The following is a 15,294-nucleotide window of genomic DNA, read 5'->3' on the forward strand; positions in this document are numbered from 1 at the left end:
TAGTTCCTGATTTTAACTCTATCTTTCATGCCCTGCTGAAGGAGGATGTACTTTTTCCAGCTATGTTCTTCCAGTGCTTTTTTTTTTTTTTTTTGCACTGACTCTGGCGTGCATCTTTCTGTGTGGTAAGCTAGTTCAGCTTACTTAAACAGTGGGAAAGTTGACATCTCCCTGCCATCTCCCACATTGTTGTGATGAACTGGCTCATCGTGAGTTTGTGAGCTGAAGCAGGGAGAATGAGAGAGAACAATCACTGGGAGTGATGGGGAGAAAGTAGAAACTTTTGCTCTCTTCCTTTCCTCTCTTCCAGGTGGTCAAAGAGCTCAGCTCTGTAGCACAGAACCACATAATCAGTTTTGCTTTTTACTATCTTTTTTGGGGGGCTTAATGTTAAACTAGATAGGGGAATTGATCTAGCTGAAAAATACTTAGTAACCCAGGTCAGCTTTCCATCTTTCTGTTGCGTGGCTCCACAGTGCACGTATACTCAGTTGTATGTGGATAACAAGAAGAAAAAGTGGAGACCTGAAGTGACCAGGAAGCATAGGAACTGCTTAGGTTAGCCACACTGTCAAATAAGTAAATAAAGCTGTGATTTGACTTTCTTTCACCTGGCACTCATTGTGTTGTTGTGCGTCTCTTCTCTTTGTTTTTGCTGCTGCTGCCGAAGTGATGCTTAAGTGCTCATGCAGAATCATCTCCTTTTGTTTAGAGCAGGTTTGCTCTGTTTCTGTGGCTTTTTTTTTTAATATCTGAGGAAATATTACATGGCACTTCTTGGCCTATTCCTGTGAATAAGCCAGGACTGAACTATTGGCTTGTATTGTATGTGTGGGGTCTGTTTAAGCATGAATTGCTTTTGACCTAGAATTTCAAAGAGGGGAGAATTCTTCCTGCTTTTTACTAATTGTAGCTGAAAACTTAAGTTTCTATTTCTACAGCGTTTTTAAGCAGTTTGACAATTTTCTTTTGATAAATTGCCTGAATTTGTAGTGAACTTCAGAATTACGGTTATAATTTGTTGAAATGTTGCTTAAATAATGTGCTTCTTGCTGTAACCAACAGACTGTTGTGAAATATGCTGCAAGTTTGTTAGTTAAGCAAAGTGATTCAGACTTTTTTGCCAATATACAAGGGTATTTGAAGAAATAATGGATTTAGCTAATAAACATACAATATGAACAACTACAAGATGTACTACTTTGACCCTATCTTTATTAAGAATCCCATTTACAGTGTACCCATTTCAAAAAAACAACCCTCTCAACCAAATACTGCCAGACAAATAAACCCTGAATTTGAAGACCATTTAAAACAAAACACTGTTTATATCTTAGCATAGGCTGAGAGAACACATTGTGTGTCAGGTGCTTATGGTGGACTTGGAGAAGCCACACAGATGATGATCAGACACTGTAGAAAATAAGGACAAATAGGAGACCTTGGAATAAATCATATACTTTTGAGCTTTGTATTTAGCCTGTATGTTGTTCTATATTTATGTACAAGGCATTTATAATCCAACTGGAAGATTGAATAGTATTATATGAGACCTCTTATTTGTATTTATTTCTGTGTGACTGTTTAAATTTAATCTTTTTTAATTGATCAGTTAGCATACGTAACAAGAGTTTTCCCATTTAGATGAGAGATCTCCAGACGCACAGTACGTGGATTTGCTGCTGAACCCAGAACGTTACACTGGATACAAGGGGCCTTCTGCTTGGAGAGTATGGAACAGCATCTATGAAGAAAACTGCTTTAAGTAATTGGGGGAAGAGGAAGCCTGTTTCTTATAATTGCACCTCAGTTTAGCTTAAAACTGATCTTTGTGTTTTCTGACTTATTTTCTAGGCCTCGATCTGTCTATCGTCCTTTAAATCCACTGGCGCCTAGTAGGGGTGGGTCTTGCCTGTTTTGTTTTCTAATGCATTTCTTTTAACATAGTGACTGTTCCAGTGATGAAAATAGCAATCTTCAGTCTGTAGGTGTGCTTTCTGCTTTTTTTAATTTCCTCTGTAGAAGTAGCTGTACATTTTCAATATTTAGACTAAGGCTTGTGGTACTTGATTACATACATGCCAAATCTTATGCATATGAATGGGCTTATTAATGTCAGGGGAGCTGATGTGGGAACCATAGTATAAGTCTCAAAGCTGTTTAGTGACACATTGATTTTCCAATTTGGATGCACTCGTGTATTCTTACCTTGTTTCTTTTTTCCTAAAGCATTTAATTTAATCGCCTTAGCACATACTTAACTTTAGTGTAACGGAGCTGTAAATTTTTCATCCATAATATGTAGTATGTTACAAGTGTACAAATAATTGCATTATTTGAAGGAGGAGTGGACACTTAGAAAGGCTTAATTATCTGCAAGAATGTTTAAGAAAAATATTCTAATTACTTGGGGTTTAGGTTTTCAAATTTAAATTGAAAGCTATAACCTGGTGTTCCAAATGAATCAGCTTTCCCCCCGCCCCCCGACAGTGTGTCTCATTTCCCTTAAAAGTTAACTATTAACCAATAGACTGAGTTAAAAAAAAGGCACCATCCATTAGAAAATCAAGATTTCTCAGTATTTATAACTACTAAAAGCTGATAAACTGCTGATATACACAAATAAAAAGAACTGCAAGAACAGTTTAATGCAGAGATCAGAATTTCAGAAACAAACACTGGTCAGATTATTGAACAAGGCAGACTGAAGAAAATTACTTCCTAACCATCTTTCTGAACCTAAAACGTAGCTTTCAAGAATATGTAAAATAGCTGCTACTAAGATTCCAATTTCTTTGTGACTTTCATTATTATAATGTGTTAAGTCTCATGTGGTCTTAAAGAGAAAGAATGGAAGTATGGAAAGTAGCCTATTTTTTGTAGATTAAATAAGATTTCTTGTGCTTTTTCAGTGTTTGTAGTAAAGTCTGTAGTTCATTACTGTTTTGCTATGGAAATTATCTTTTTAATACTTATGTTTGTTTTTTTTTTCCCCTCTAAGGAGGAGATGATGGTAAGTCATTATTTTGCTTGACTTGCAGAAGTGAAGTAAGCATTAGAGAGTTTTGTGATTTGTTCACTTTATGATTATTGAATTGGAGAGCAGGAAAGTTATATTTTTATGCAGATTATTGATCAGAAAATATTTTTATTTGGATCATTCTTTCATTTGGAGTAGTGGGAAGGAGTGGATAAGAGCAAAACACAGTGCTATTGTTGATTCTTATCCTTTTAACAGAATATGTGTTTGTGCTAGTGTTATTAGCTTCTCCAGAACCCCATTGATACTGATGTCAGATCCCTTAAAAGAAAAGGGACAGTTTTTTGTATACTTTCTTGAATCTCCTTCATTTTGGAAAGATGGGAAGAGAGTGGGAGGAAAGCATTTGGTCTGTCTGCAGTGACAGACTAAGATTTTTCAGTCAACTTTTCAGTTGCTCTTGGGCAAAAAGATCTAATTCTAAAGGAAGCCTTCAGACAGTATCAGTCAAGGTAAAGGCTGTCATATATAATTACACTTGGCTGTCACATCTTGCACCACTAGTGCATATCATCAGACTTGTGCTTCCATACACTGCTGAATGCCCTCACCAGTAGCTTAGTCATGCTCATTCTTGTATTCTCCTACTCTGACCCCAATAGGTTTAAACTACTCTGAGTTCAGCCACTTCAGTGCCTATTCTCATTTTAAGAGCTAAATTATTTAGCTTTATGTCCAGGTGGCAGCTAATATTAGTATGCATAGTAATCTAAAGATACTGTAATGTTGAAAATGAATACTCTTCATTTAACTATGTGCTTTGTATTTACAGGAGAATCTTTCTACACATGGCTAGAAGGTAAAGGCTCTTGAATGGGTTAATATAATGTTAAATTCACTAGAAGAAATGCTGTAGCATTTTTCATAGTTTAGGCTTTTTAGTAAATTATAACTTCAGTAACTTCTGTCATTCAAAGAATATTTCTTTACTTGAGGGTCTTCCGATTCACTTAGATGGTATAATCCTTGAACCTTTAAGTGTTTTATCTTCTATAACGGGGGAGTTCACTTCCAGTTACTTTGAATTTTCTGGTTATTTTAGACATTTAAGCAGGGACATTAATAGTAATAATATGGGTAAGTGTTATTATTTGGAAACAGCTTTAAAGAACATTAAAGATTTTGATGGTTCTTCTCCCACTGTAGAATCTAACATAAGTATGCTGTGTGTATGTAATGTAAGTGTAATGTGTGTTCAGAAGGCAAAGCGATTTTCTCTTTATTCGTGTTTAAATGGAAATTATTATGGCAGTAGTAGCAATCAAAATCTCATTTTGGAGGTGTTCAGAAAATTAAGTGAATTAAATGTACTTAATTTTAAAATTAGTTCATTCTACCTTTCATAAGCATTTACTTGTCTAATTGGAAATCTCTTAGCTGGTTCTATTGTAGAAAAGCATATAGATTTACATACCTTTAAAAATGTGATGTCTGTAAATAAGAACATATCTCAGCCTTGCAGATAGGCTTCCCTTTGTGGAGATTGGAGTGGCAGGGAAGTCACCCAAATGGATCTTTTAGAAAGAAGCAAACTCTTAAATTTCAAGTGTAGTTTCTATCTTCAGTTCTAACTGGAATCATAAGTAGTGTCTGCATATAAATTATATTTTGACCACTCAATGCCACTGTATTTCTGTGTACATTCTTGAAGTCTGTATGCATCAAAGTTGTATTTTCCAAAGTTTTGTTCTGTGCATTTGAATCTTCGGTGAATTTACAGTAGAGCTGTGAAGAAGTATTTCTGCTGTTTTCCAATGCTGTAAAGTTTTCTGGGGCTTTTCATGTTTTTATGTAAGGCTACTCCACAGTGGTAGCTCTAGTTGTAATTAAGATGGGTCACAATATATTTCTGATTTCCATACTGTCAAAATTCACTATTTCAAATTTACTGCTTTAACAATATAAGCATCTTATTTTTGCATGGCAATTTATCTGTACCACAATTGACCAGATAGTTATTTGACTGTGTTTAAGAACGCTAAAATACCAAGCAAGAAATGTCAAACTTTGTTCTTAGTATTGCTTTATAAAGAAATAGGAGGTAAAGTTTTCCTATGATGGGATATAAGGGCTTATTAACAATGCTGTAATTGTAACTCTTGGTAGTTAACTATGCAGACTTGCATCATTAAAATGGCAAGGTATATTCATTTTAATAAATTATTTCCAGTATTTAGTTTGGGATCTTTTTGTCTTTTTTTCCTGGACAGGTCTTTGCCTTGAGAAGAGAGTGTTTTATAAACTCATTTCTGGACTTCATGCTAGCATCAACTTGCATCTATGTGCAAATTACCTTCTTGAAGGTAAGTCTAGGTAAAATTACTGAATTTGCTATAGAATTCTGCAGTATTTGTAATGTGTATTTTGGTTTTTTTTCTGAAAGTTTTTGGTGTATACTTAGTTGCTTTCTTTTTCTAAATACATATGTTTTAATCCTCCTGCCTTTTTTTTTTTCTTTCTTTTTTTGTCTGTGTAGAAACTTGGGGGAAGCCTCGCTGGGGACCAAATGTGAAAGAGTTCACTCGCCGCTTTGACCCTGTTGAAACGAAAGGAGAAGGACCAAGGAGGCTCAAAAACTTGTATTTCTTGTACTTGATAGAACTGCGTGCTTTGTCAAAGGTTGCCCCGTACTTTGAGCGCTCAGTTGTTGACCTTTACACCGGCAATGGCCATGAGGATGCTGAGTCTAAAGCTCTCTTACTCGATATCTTCAGGGATACAAAGTAAGGCATAGAATTATGTTTTTTGGTTTTTTTCAGTAATTTGAAATTCTCATTTGTATTCGGAAGTGAGCACAGGATAGGACAAGAATCAGAGTGGAAAGAAGTAATAAAATTAAGTAATGGGAGAGATCAAGATGAATTTTATGTTTGTCAGGAGAAATTTATATTTTCGAGGTTTGAACGTACCAGTCTTTAAAAACTGAAAAAAAACCTACAAGAAGACCCAAACCACACAACACCCTGGACTACTCCCTGTATGTTGCTCTTTCTGATTTTTTCACTATAAGATGCACATGATTTATTTTGAAAAGGAAAGTACTACATACAGTCTTTTAATGATCCACTGAGTAATCCAGCTCTTATCACAGACTTAACCTGTGGTGGTTTATCCATCCCTTCTTCCTTCTGTTTACTCTGTAAAGTTCTTAAGTTCAGTTCCTTTGCTCTCCTTTTTGCTAGTTTCTGTGATTGCTAACATGTTGTGTGGCTTCATTGCTGTCCCTAATCATAGTCTTGCTAGATATTTGACACGTGGTCAGACAACAATCAATTGGAAGGCAAAAATTTAGCCAATTTCAGTGTATATTACAATAAAACTGTGAATAGCAGACTTCAAGTTACAGTGATTAAACAGTAAAATGGATACCATCGAATCATTTTTTCTTTTTTTAATGCTAATCTGCAAAGACTAGGAACTCTGAAATGTGTTTTACACTGAAGGCATCAGCTGCTCACCAAGCTTGATTGAACACTGTAGTTTATGCCAGAATTTGTTTTGATTGTATTTTGTTTTTATTAGATCCTTCCGTATGCACTTTGATGAAAAGTCCATGTTTGCTGGAGATAAAAAAGGAGCCAAGTCATTAAAGGTAAAGCTAGTTTTCTGAATTACATCCAAAATATCCATTTTGGAATTAAGTTGTCTTATTTTAGAAAACCCTTTTACTTACCAAAATCATACTGCTGAGAGTAGAAAAGGCAGGGATAAAAACTTAGAGTTGTATCTGAGGCCTTTTAATCTACTGCATAGTAAGCTGCTGTCCTGATCCAAGCAGACTGAAATCTCTGGCTTTGTGCCTTGAGTCTGCCATCAGCACTGTGGTGGGGCAAATGAGTTGAATTAGTATTACCAGTAGATGCAGTTGTGTTTACTTTTAAATGGAATATTAGTCAAACAAATTTATTTGACTAATAGAATGTTTCATGTAAGTATCTCCAAAGAAACCCAGTCGTGTTTGTTTTAAAAACTGGTGCCTTATAATATACAGTATAGTATCACCTAATATAATGTTATACTTAACGTTAGAAAAGCAAAGTTCCTAGAAATGGGACCCTAATGTGAGTGCTGTAACTACACAGCAACTTCCAGTGTTAACATGCTAGTGTTCAGATTGGTATACACTACGATTCCACAGTTTGTATGGCTCAGTAATGAAGGGCTGTGTTAGTATTTGTTAGCACTTCTAATACTTATTTCAGTAGCACTATGGAAGCTCGTCAGCATTACAAAGAACGCTATTAGAAAAGTGCCAGTGTTTTGTAAGCCCAGCTAGTGTTTTTTGGGCCTAAATTAATTGAGATCAGCCTAAATAGTTCTGTGCTGTGCTTGCTCTCACTCTGACTGAAGCTGCAAAGCAACGATCTACCCACAGCTTTGAACAGGAAATATCTTTTGTGAATTGTAGCCTGTTTGCCTGTTCTTCAAGAAGGTAGGCTGGTTCAAAAGGGATTAGGATAAAAATGGGTAGGAAATAAAAATGGATAGGGACACAGATACAGTAGTTCTAACTTGGAAAATTTTGGGAAAGTTGGTAGAAAGTCAGTGTGCAGAATCCAAGTGTTACCCTGCCTGTTAGGTATTTTTGGAGGGTTTTTTGAGGAATTACCTGTCAGAAGTGGCTTGGAAACAAGATTCTGGGTTTACATGAAGCTTTGTTATGGCCTGACTATAAAAGGCAATGGTTTTATTTGGTTTTGGTAAGAGATAATTGATACCCTAATGGTACTAGATTTGTTAACCTTCTATTTTTTTACATTAACTTGACATTTTTTATTTTGCTTTTAACTGTTAGGAAGAATTCCGATTGCATTTCAAGAACATATCCCGCATAATGGACTGTGTTGGATGTGACAAATGCAGGCTGTGGGGCAAGCTGCAGGTACAGTTTATTTTGTGTGTGTGTGTGCATGGCAAGGGCAGGTTCTGAGATTAGCATCCATTTCATTTTGGCACGTTGCCTTTTACCTTAGCATTCAGATTTTCAGCACACAGCTGGTCCTTGACATCCTTACCTATGTATTAAAAATAAACATATGTCTAATTACTGATAAACAGTTTGAAAAAAAAAAAAAGGTAAAAACGTTATTTTATTTAGTCAAAGGCTGTTTAGTTTACTAGAAGGTAGAGTTTTTCTTCTGAAAGAGATGCATTTAAAACAGACGTTTCATGATTAATTACTACTGGTAGTCAATATCTTATCTCAGATGAGCCTTGTAGAATCAGTTATGGGAAACCTTCCTGTAAATACAGCACTTACTTGTTAGAAAGTCCAGGGTGATATTTAACAACACAAATTGAGGCATAAGAAAAAGTAATTCAGATTTTCACAGTTTATGCAGAAGGCAGCAAATGAACGAAACAGTAAAGCTGAATGTTGAAAAACAGTTTCATTTTCTGGACGCTTACTATTTTTATTTTACTGCTAACAATATTTTAAGCCTCAAGACTATTATTAAGTCCAGACTGAGAATGGTTATTTTGTAGTGCCTGCTGTACTATACCACTGTATTGCATTGAACCTATCAGAGTGCAGTTTTCAAAGAAGTTCCTAACATCAAAAATTGTGGTCTCTGCTGAATTTCCAGAGTTCTGCTTACCCTGTTCTATGCTTCTGATCTATTATTGTTTTTTCCTTCTCACTCACAATTAAATGGGGTCAGACTTCCTGACCTATTAAGTTGCCTTGTAGCTAGCTCCAACCACTTTTTGTCAAAATCCGGTGGTTGTCTCTGTAGCCAGATTAAAAGCAAAAATAAGAAAAGCTGCTTCTGTTCTATTTCTGCATAGAAAATAGGGGTTGAAAGTGAAACTGCAGTGTGTGCCACTGGGTTTGGAGGTGGAAAAAGCACTCATGTTGTGACACCTCATAAGAAAAACTTGTTTGACTATAAGAGGGAGGGGAGAGGAAAAGGGAAGATATGCTCCTGCAGCAGTAGGGCATCTGTAAAGTAAGAGGCAGGAGGGAGATGGAACTGTTGCTATGGGCATATTTTATAAGTGTGACCAAGGAGAAAAGAGATGGGGGAAGAAGATACTAAAAACAGAAGGATGAAGAGCAAGTTACCTGAGGAAACAAATGTTCTTAAGTAAGTGACTGAACCCGGTACACAGCTGATGACATGCATTTGCATTAGTGCCCTGGTTTGTGTGCAGTTATTTGGGTTGAGATATTGGGATATCCAGTTTGCCTGGATTAGTAATTTTTGCAAGTTTTTATGGTTTTCCGAGTGTCTGAAGGAGTGATCTTACTTTTTTTTTTTTGTAGACTCAAGGCTTAGGAACTGCTCTGAAGATCTTGTTTTCTGAGAAAGAAATACAGAGCCTTCCTGAGAACAGCCCATCAAAAGGTTTTCAACTCACGCGACAAGAAATAGTTGCTCTTGTAAATGCCTTTGGAAGGTAAGGTGTTATCATTCCTATAGTAGAGAAACATAAAACTTGAGTGTCAGTGCTCAGGCTTTGTAGAAAGATGGTGTTGAACTTGTAGCTACAGCTTTTTTAAAGGTTGAATTACCATTAGTGATATTGATAAAGTTAATGCCTTCAAAACTGAGCATATGGAGTGTTTATTATTAGCCTTGGTCATCATTCTGTGTTTGGATCTAATTCATCTCTCCATCTCAAATCTCATAAATTTCATCTTGTGAAGGGTGGATTTTAATCTCTTAAATAGACTTTTTTAAAAAATTACTGCAATCAAATGATGAAACATTTTAATGGCTTTAAACAATTCTTGCTTTGTTCATCATGTTAGTTCTTAAGATCCTGAATATAACAATCTGTTCATGTTTAAACAATCTATTTAAACAATCTGATAAAAGACAGTAATAAACTTTATCTCTGCTTAGGGATTTTTAGATGTTTACTGACACTGGGACATTTAAACATATAAACTTTAATCTCTGTAGAATATTACGTAAATATATATGTGAATGGAGAGTCAGATAGTAGATCTTTTGAGAGAAAGTGTATCTTAAGTGTGTTAATGTTTGGAACTGTGTTTGGAATTGTGTTTGAAAAAACAAAGAAAGAAAAAGCCCCCATGAATGTGATGATTTGTACTTGTCTTTCACATCTGACTTAATAACACTTATGTGGTTTTTGTTTTACAGGCTTTCCACGAGTATAAAAGAGTTGCAGAATTTTAAAGTTCTATTACAGAAAACTAGGTAATGAAGGCCTTTGCACAACCCATTAGTGAAGATCATTTACATGACTGCATTGAGCAGAAGGAACTGATCCTTACAGGACTCACATGAACTGATAAAAAATAAAATCAAATACCAACTTGAATATTTATGTTTAAACTAGGAAAGGTTATTAATTAGAAAATATATTTATGAATGAAATATATAGTTTTTAAACGTGTAAATTATGCTGATCTGTTTATTTTTTAAGTTCTCTGCTCACAATTCTGTTGTAATGAAACTTCATAAATTTTCTTATTTCCTTGTCTTTCTGAGACAGCTTCTTTCTATGAAACCATGTGTACCTCCAGCCTGACTAGGCCTGCCTGAGAGAGGGGGGTCACTTGTAGTCTCCCTGGTTATTGAGCTTCAGTGTATTCTGAGGATTTGGTATGTTACTTCTGAAGTTCTGACTGTCAAAAAGAAGGGGGGTAAAGAACCTAAACCAACACAACAACAACCACCAAACCACGAAAAGGAGATAAGGCTCTTGCTGAGGTCTGGCTTCTTACCGTGATAATGAAACTTATTTAAAAATAGCAGATTTACTGAGCAGAAAAATTTGATTTCATGCTGAGCTCCTTTGCATCGTGCTGAGATCAACATTTTTTTACCTTACGTTGTGTTTTTCAGGATTTCTTTTATTTAAAATTACTACCTTGTCTCTGATGCAGCACAATTGGAAGTAACTTTTCTGCAGCTCCTTAGGCACCTGCATTTGCCTGGGGGTTGGGGTCAGGGCAGGGGGAGATGGCTGGTGGAGTGCTGCTATCTGAAAAGCCTCAATCAAATTTGCTCCATATTATTTTCTGGACTGTAATCACAAGTTCAGTTTCCGGAAATTGTCTTTTTGATGTCTAAAATGTTAAAACAGCACACTTAGGTCTTTGAGCCATGGAAATAAATTTGCTCTATATGAGTTATGTCTGAGTGCTATGTTGAAAGGTCAGTGTAAAAAGAACTTGTTTTTGTAATCAGTTTTTAAAAAATGATGCTTTTTAAAATTCATAATCATACTGACATTTAATACCACATACTCTATCTATGCAAACCCTTCCTGTATTTTCTTTAAAAGGATATTCAGTGTAAAAAAACGGGTATGTTAATAACATTGCTTTCATAGAATAAGAATTACTCATGTATCATTGTCCACAAATATCAGTGATAACTTACCAGTGTCAGAACAGAATTCAGAAACAGCATTGCCAATTAGTAGCAACCAAATATTGGTTTAAATCTAAAATGAAGTAGTTGATTCTTTTAAACCAGCATGTTTAAAAATGAAGTTAGGAGTTATGAATGTAGGAAGTGCTGGTACGGTGTAGATACATCTCTTGTTTTTAAAAACAAGTCTTCACAAAATTAAGTGCTCTTAATCATTTTTCACCCAGATACTGAGTGACCTGTTTATATAATTGATTGTAACTGTATTGGCTTCCATAATGTGTTCCTTTACCGCTGAGATTTTCTGAAGGCTGGAATATGCTCTGTCCTTTGTTTCCAGACTAGCTTCAAATTTCTACCTGACTGGAAATGAAATAGACTATCCTGCTGACACTTGCTTTTATAAAAAATACTGTTTCCTCAAGAAAGTAAGTCCCCTTGAGTCAACCTGGGATAAGCTAAATGAAAGGAGGGGGAAAAAAAGGAGAAAGGGGAAAAAAACCCCAAAACTAAACCACCCTCACAAAGTTTTGATGATAGTTTTATAAATTGGCAGTGAACTGCCAATATATAACAGAAGTTATATATACCAAAAGTTTCTGTTTAAGCCAATAAGTAATTGAATGTGGTGTTAGGGAAAGCTGATGCCAGTCTAGGGATGTTATGTTCTTACCTAGTAGCCTCTCTAGCCTGTGGGCAACTGTGTCTGAGCAAGTCACCACAGGTTTTCTTTTTCTAGTTAATGCAGAAGAGCAGGATGTGTCTAGGTGGATTCACCTGGCCTCTTCCAAGCTCTGCATTTGCACCCTAGAGTTTATCTTTCTCCATTAAATTGAAGTGGGAATCTAAATAACTAGCTCAGATGTGAATAGCTGTGTTTAGTAAATGAGTTACACACTGAGTATCCAAATCTTCTGAGTAACTGTATATACAGGAAGTGTAGTTTTCAGTTGGCCATTAATTCCTTGCCTTTTAGATAGACCTGCAAGGGCTAGAATCTGTAGACTCACTTGTGTGAGGAATGCTGTACAGCTGGGATTTATCTAATATTATATGTTACAGTGCCTAAAGCTTTAGGCAGGATTTTTTAATGGGAAAAAAAAATTGCATTGTCTGCGCCACCCCAGGAAGGACCCAAGTCTCAAAAATGTTTCTTCCTTTCTTTCCCCTTGCTTTGTGGGGAAAGTGAATTGCTTCCAACCTCCTTCTGGGGATGCAACTTGCTATTTAGGGGTTTTTTTTCCCACCTGTGCCTGGCTAAAATCTACAGACACTGAAGCAACATCATGCACTTGCTCATGAGACAGGAGAGAGATCTGGGTATGCAGATCCTGGACACCTGCTCCTTGCAGCCCTCACTGGCACAAGTGCAGGCAAGGTTAATACTGTTGGGTAAGGACATAAAGAGATGGGAAGCTTTTCTTCTCCTTTGTGTCATGGAAACACAGGAATGCAACTGAACAGCAGATTCTCTGTAGGGGGGAACTTCCCCATAGTTCTGTTGCGCTTGAAGGTGCATCTTGCTTAATGATCAAATATGGAAGGCGTTTCATTTCACTATCATTGTAGGGATGGGACATAAAATTTTTCCTGTAACAAATCTGGTTGAAACAATTTTCCTGTCACCATCTTTTTTTACTGTATTTAGTGTACATTCTGTGACTATGCTGCCTATAAAGTTTTGCCGTGTGGGTTGGATGATTTAGTTCTTTATATGTTCAAATAAATTTTAGAAATTTACAGGTCTGTTTTTATACTAAAGAATAAGGTTAGTTACATTGTCCACAACATGGAAACTATTTTAAATTCCAGCTCCCTGTTGCAGATCAGCTTGTCAACTTTGTCTGTCATTCATTTCAGAGTAGCAGTACATTTCCTTGTACAAATGACACAATGATTGTAATCCCAGAGGTAGTGAGAAGACAACGACAAAACTGTTTAATTGTTCCCAAGTCAAGGAGAATTGTGTGAAATGGTAAAAAAAGACTTGGTGCAAACTGCACCAAGGTAAAAAGTAGAGCACTATTGTGAAAAACTTTCTCTTCAATTGAGGAGGAAGGTGAGAATACAGATTTAAAACAATGAAATACAGAGACTTGTGTAAGCTGGAATAATAAGTGTTTTCTACTTTTCAGCTGATGATCTGTGCTGTTTGTCATTATATGTGCATGAAATACACTGTGCCACACTTTCTTGAGTTGTGTTTTGATGGTTGAGTTGCCTTTATCTGACCTTGCTTTGTGCTTTTCTGGGAAATGACCTGTAATGTGTTGTAAATAATCTTGATGCTCATGTTTATAAAGTAGCAATCAGCAATTCATCACTTTCCAATTTCTCCATATAGCTACCCTATTAAAATGTAATATTTATTAAAATCAAAATCAATGTTAGAACTGCTTACTGAGATCTAAACACTTCTGAACCTTTGCTATGTTTGAATCTACAAGATGCAAATTAAAGTATTTTCTGCTACAACTTCTTTTTGTGAATGTAATTTTTGGGGTTTCATTTGAAAATGTTTTTTGATTTTCATTTACCCTTCAACTACACTTGGTAGATATTATATAAATTACATTTTTTTTTAATTTGTTTAAGCTTAAAATGATAAGCAGATTTTCATCTCACTTCACTTTCATTCGAAAGATGAAGGTAACCTGTGTATCTGTTACAGTTTACAGTGCACTGTAGTGTGTCTGCACATCAGAAATCCATTAGCCCCTCTTTAAGACCAATTGTTTTAAGAGACAAAAAGGCTTATTTTGAAATGAAGTTTGTTCTGTCCCTTTTTCAGAATAGCTTATAAAATCAGATTTATAAATAACATTTTATCGGTTGGTTCACCCAATGGGAGTCTTTGTGTTGAAATTATTTCCCTGAAAGGGTTTCTGCAGCTCTCTGTTTCTTTCCATGTATGCATTTTTAACAAATTGTCTTACTAGAAATTTGACACCCACCTAAACTGGGGATGAAATGTGTAAGTACCTGTTACACAGGTGATGATAATTATAGTGATTTAATTTAAATTTAAGATCTAACCCATCAGTGTTGTTTAAATCTCTTGTGTTTGAGAATATTTAATTCATTACTATGGTTGGTTACAGTCACTTGTCATTCCACTTTTTTGCATGCCTACTGTGGTACAGGGATTAAGCTGGTTTTTAAGTGCAGGATTCTCTGAAGTTTTTGCTGTGCAGCTGTATATACTGTGAGGAAAATGTAATTCCTGCAGACTTCCCTTGCACTGGGTCTTCGGGAAGTTTTGTACGAACATGATTGTAGAACTTCAAAGGGTTTAATAAAATTTCTGTTCTCCGAACCCCGTGGCACCTTTTTTAATCTCTTATAATATAATGGCCAGTCTTCGCGAGCGAAGATCCGGGGAAGGTCTTTACACCTTCCAGCCTGCGCATTGGATTTTTTAGGTGAGACACAGTGTGCGTGGAACTGAGCCCACCCTTTAATCCTAAGGTTCATCTGCCGGGGCAAAGAAAAAAAAAATCTCTTACTGATAGTTTAATTGGCATTTTTTTCATCAATGCACATATGTGAAGAAGGCAGTGGAAGCTTTGGGAGGGCAAACAGTTTACTTCTGCTGGAGGCAAGGTTCATGCTTTGACTTGAAGATGAAGACCCTAAAGCCCCAAGAATCTGTGGAAGACTCGACATGTGAGTGTGGCACTACTGTGCTTTTGCCTTTCAAGCAGATCTGATCAGATCTATTCCCCATCCCTTTGTTTTTCCCTGTAAATACTTGGTGAAATGTACATAAGAATTCTTGACTACTTGGGCTTCCTGAAGTTGAGTGTGAGGAAAACATGAAGCCTGTCCACCATTTGGGGCTGCTGTAGTACACCTCAAAATGAAGGAACTACTTTTATTCTAGTAATCTAGTAAAGATTA

General features: G+C 36.0%; 1 protein-coding gene across 1 annotated transcript in view; it reads left to right on the plus strand.

The window, feature by feature from the left end:
* Positions 1 to 13,869, plus strand: part of ERO1B (endoplasmic reticulum oxidoreductase 1 beta) — a 28,905-nt gene extending 15,036 nt beyond the window's left edge. Inside the window, exons 7-16 of the mRNA XM_050316253.1 lie at positions 1,645 to 1,765; positions 1,855 to 1,901; positions 3,002 to 3,013; positions 3,813 to 3,839; positions 5,251 to 5,343; positions 5,517 to 5,763; positions 6,563 to 6,632; positions 7,836 to 7,922; positions 9,309 to 9,442; positions 10,156 to 13,869. Coding sequence (XP_050172210.1) covers positions 1,645 to 1,765; positions 1,855 to 1,901; positions 3,002 to 3,013; positions 3,813 to 3,839; positions 5,251 to 5,343; positions 5,517 to 5,763; positions 6,563 to 6,632; positions 7,836 to 7,922; positions 9,309 to 9,442; positions 10,156 to 10,216 — 899 coding nt within the window. The 3' untranslated portion in view covers positions 10,217 to 13,869. The remainder of the gene's footprint in view (positions 1 to 1,644; positions 1,766 to 1,854; positions 1,902 to 3,001; positions 3,014 to 3,812; positions 3,840 to 5,250; positions 5,344 to 5,516; positions 5,764 to 6,562; positions 6,633 to 7,835; positions 7,923 to 9,308; positions 9,443 to 10,155) is intronic.
* Positions 13,870 to 15,294: the final 1,425 nt, after the last annotated feature.

This window comes from Myiozetetes cayanensis, unplaced genomic scaffold, assembly GCF_022539395.1.
Source record: "Myiozetetes cayanensis isolate MyiCay16 unplaced genomic scaffold, myiCay2020 scf2-11, whole genome shotgun sequence".
Classification (NCBI taxonomy): Eukaryota; Metazoa; Chordata; class Aves; order Passeriformes; family Tyrannidae; genus Myiozetetes; species Myiozetetes cayanensis.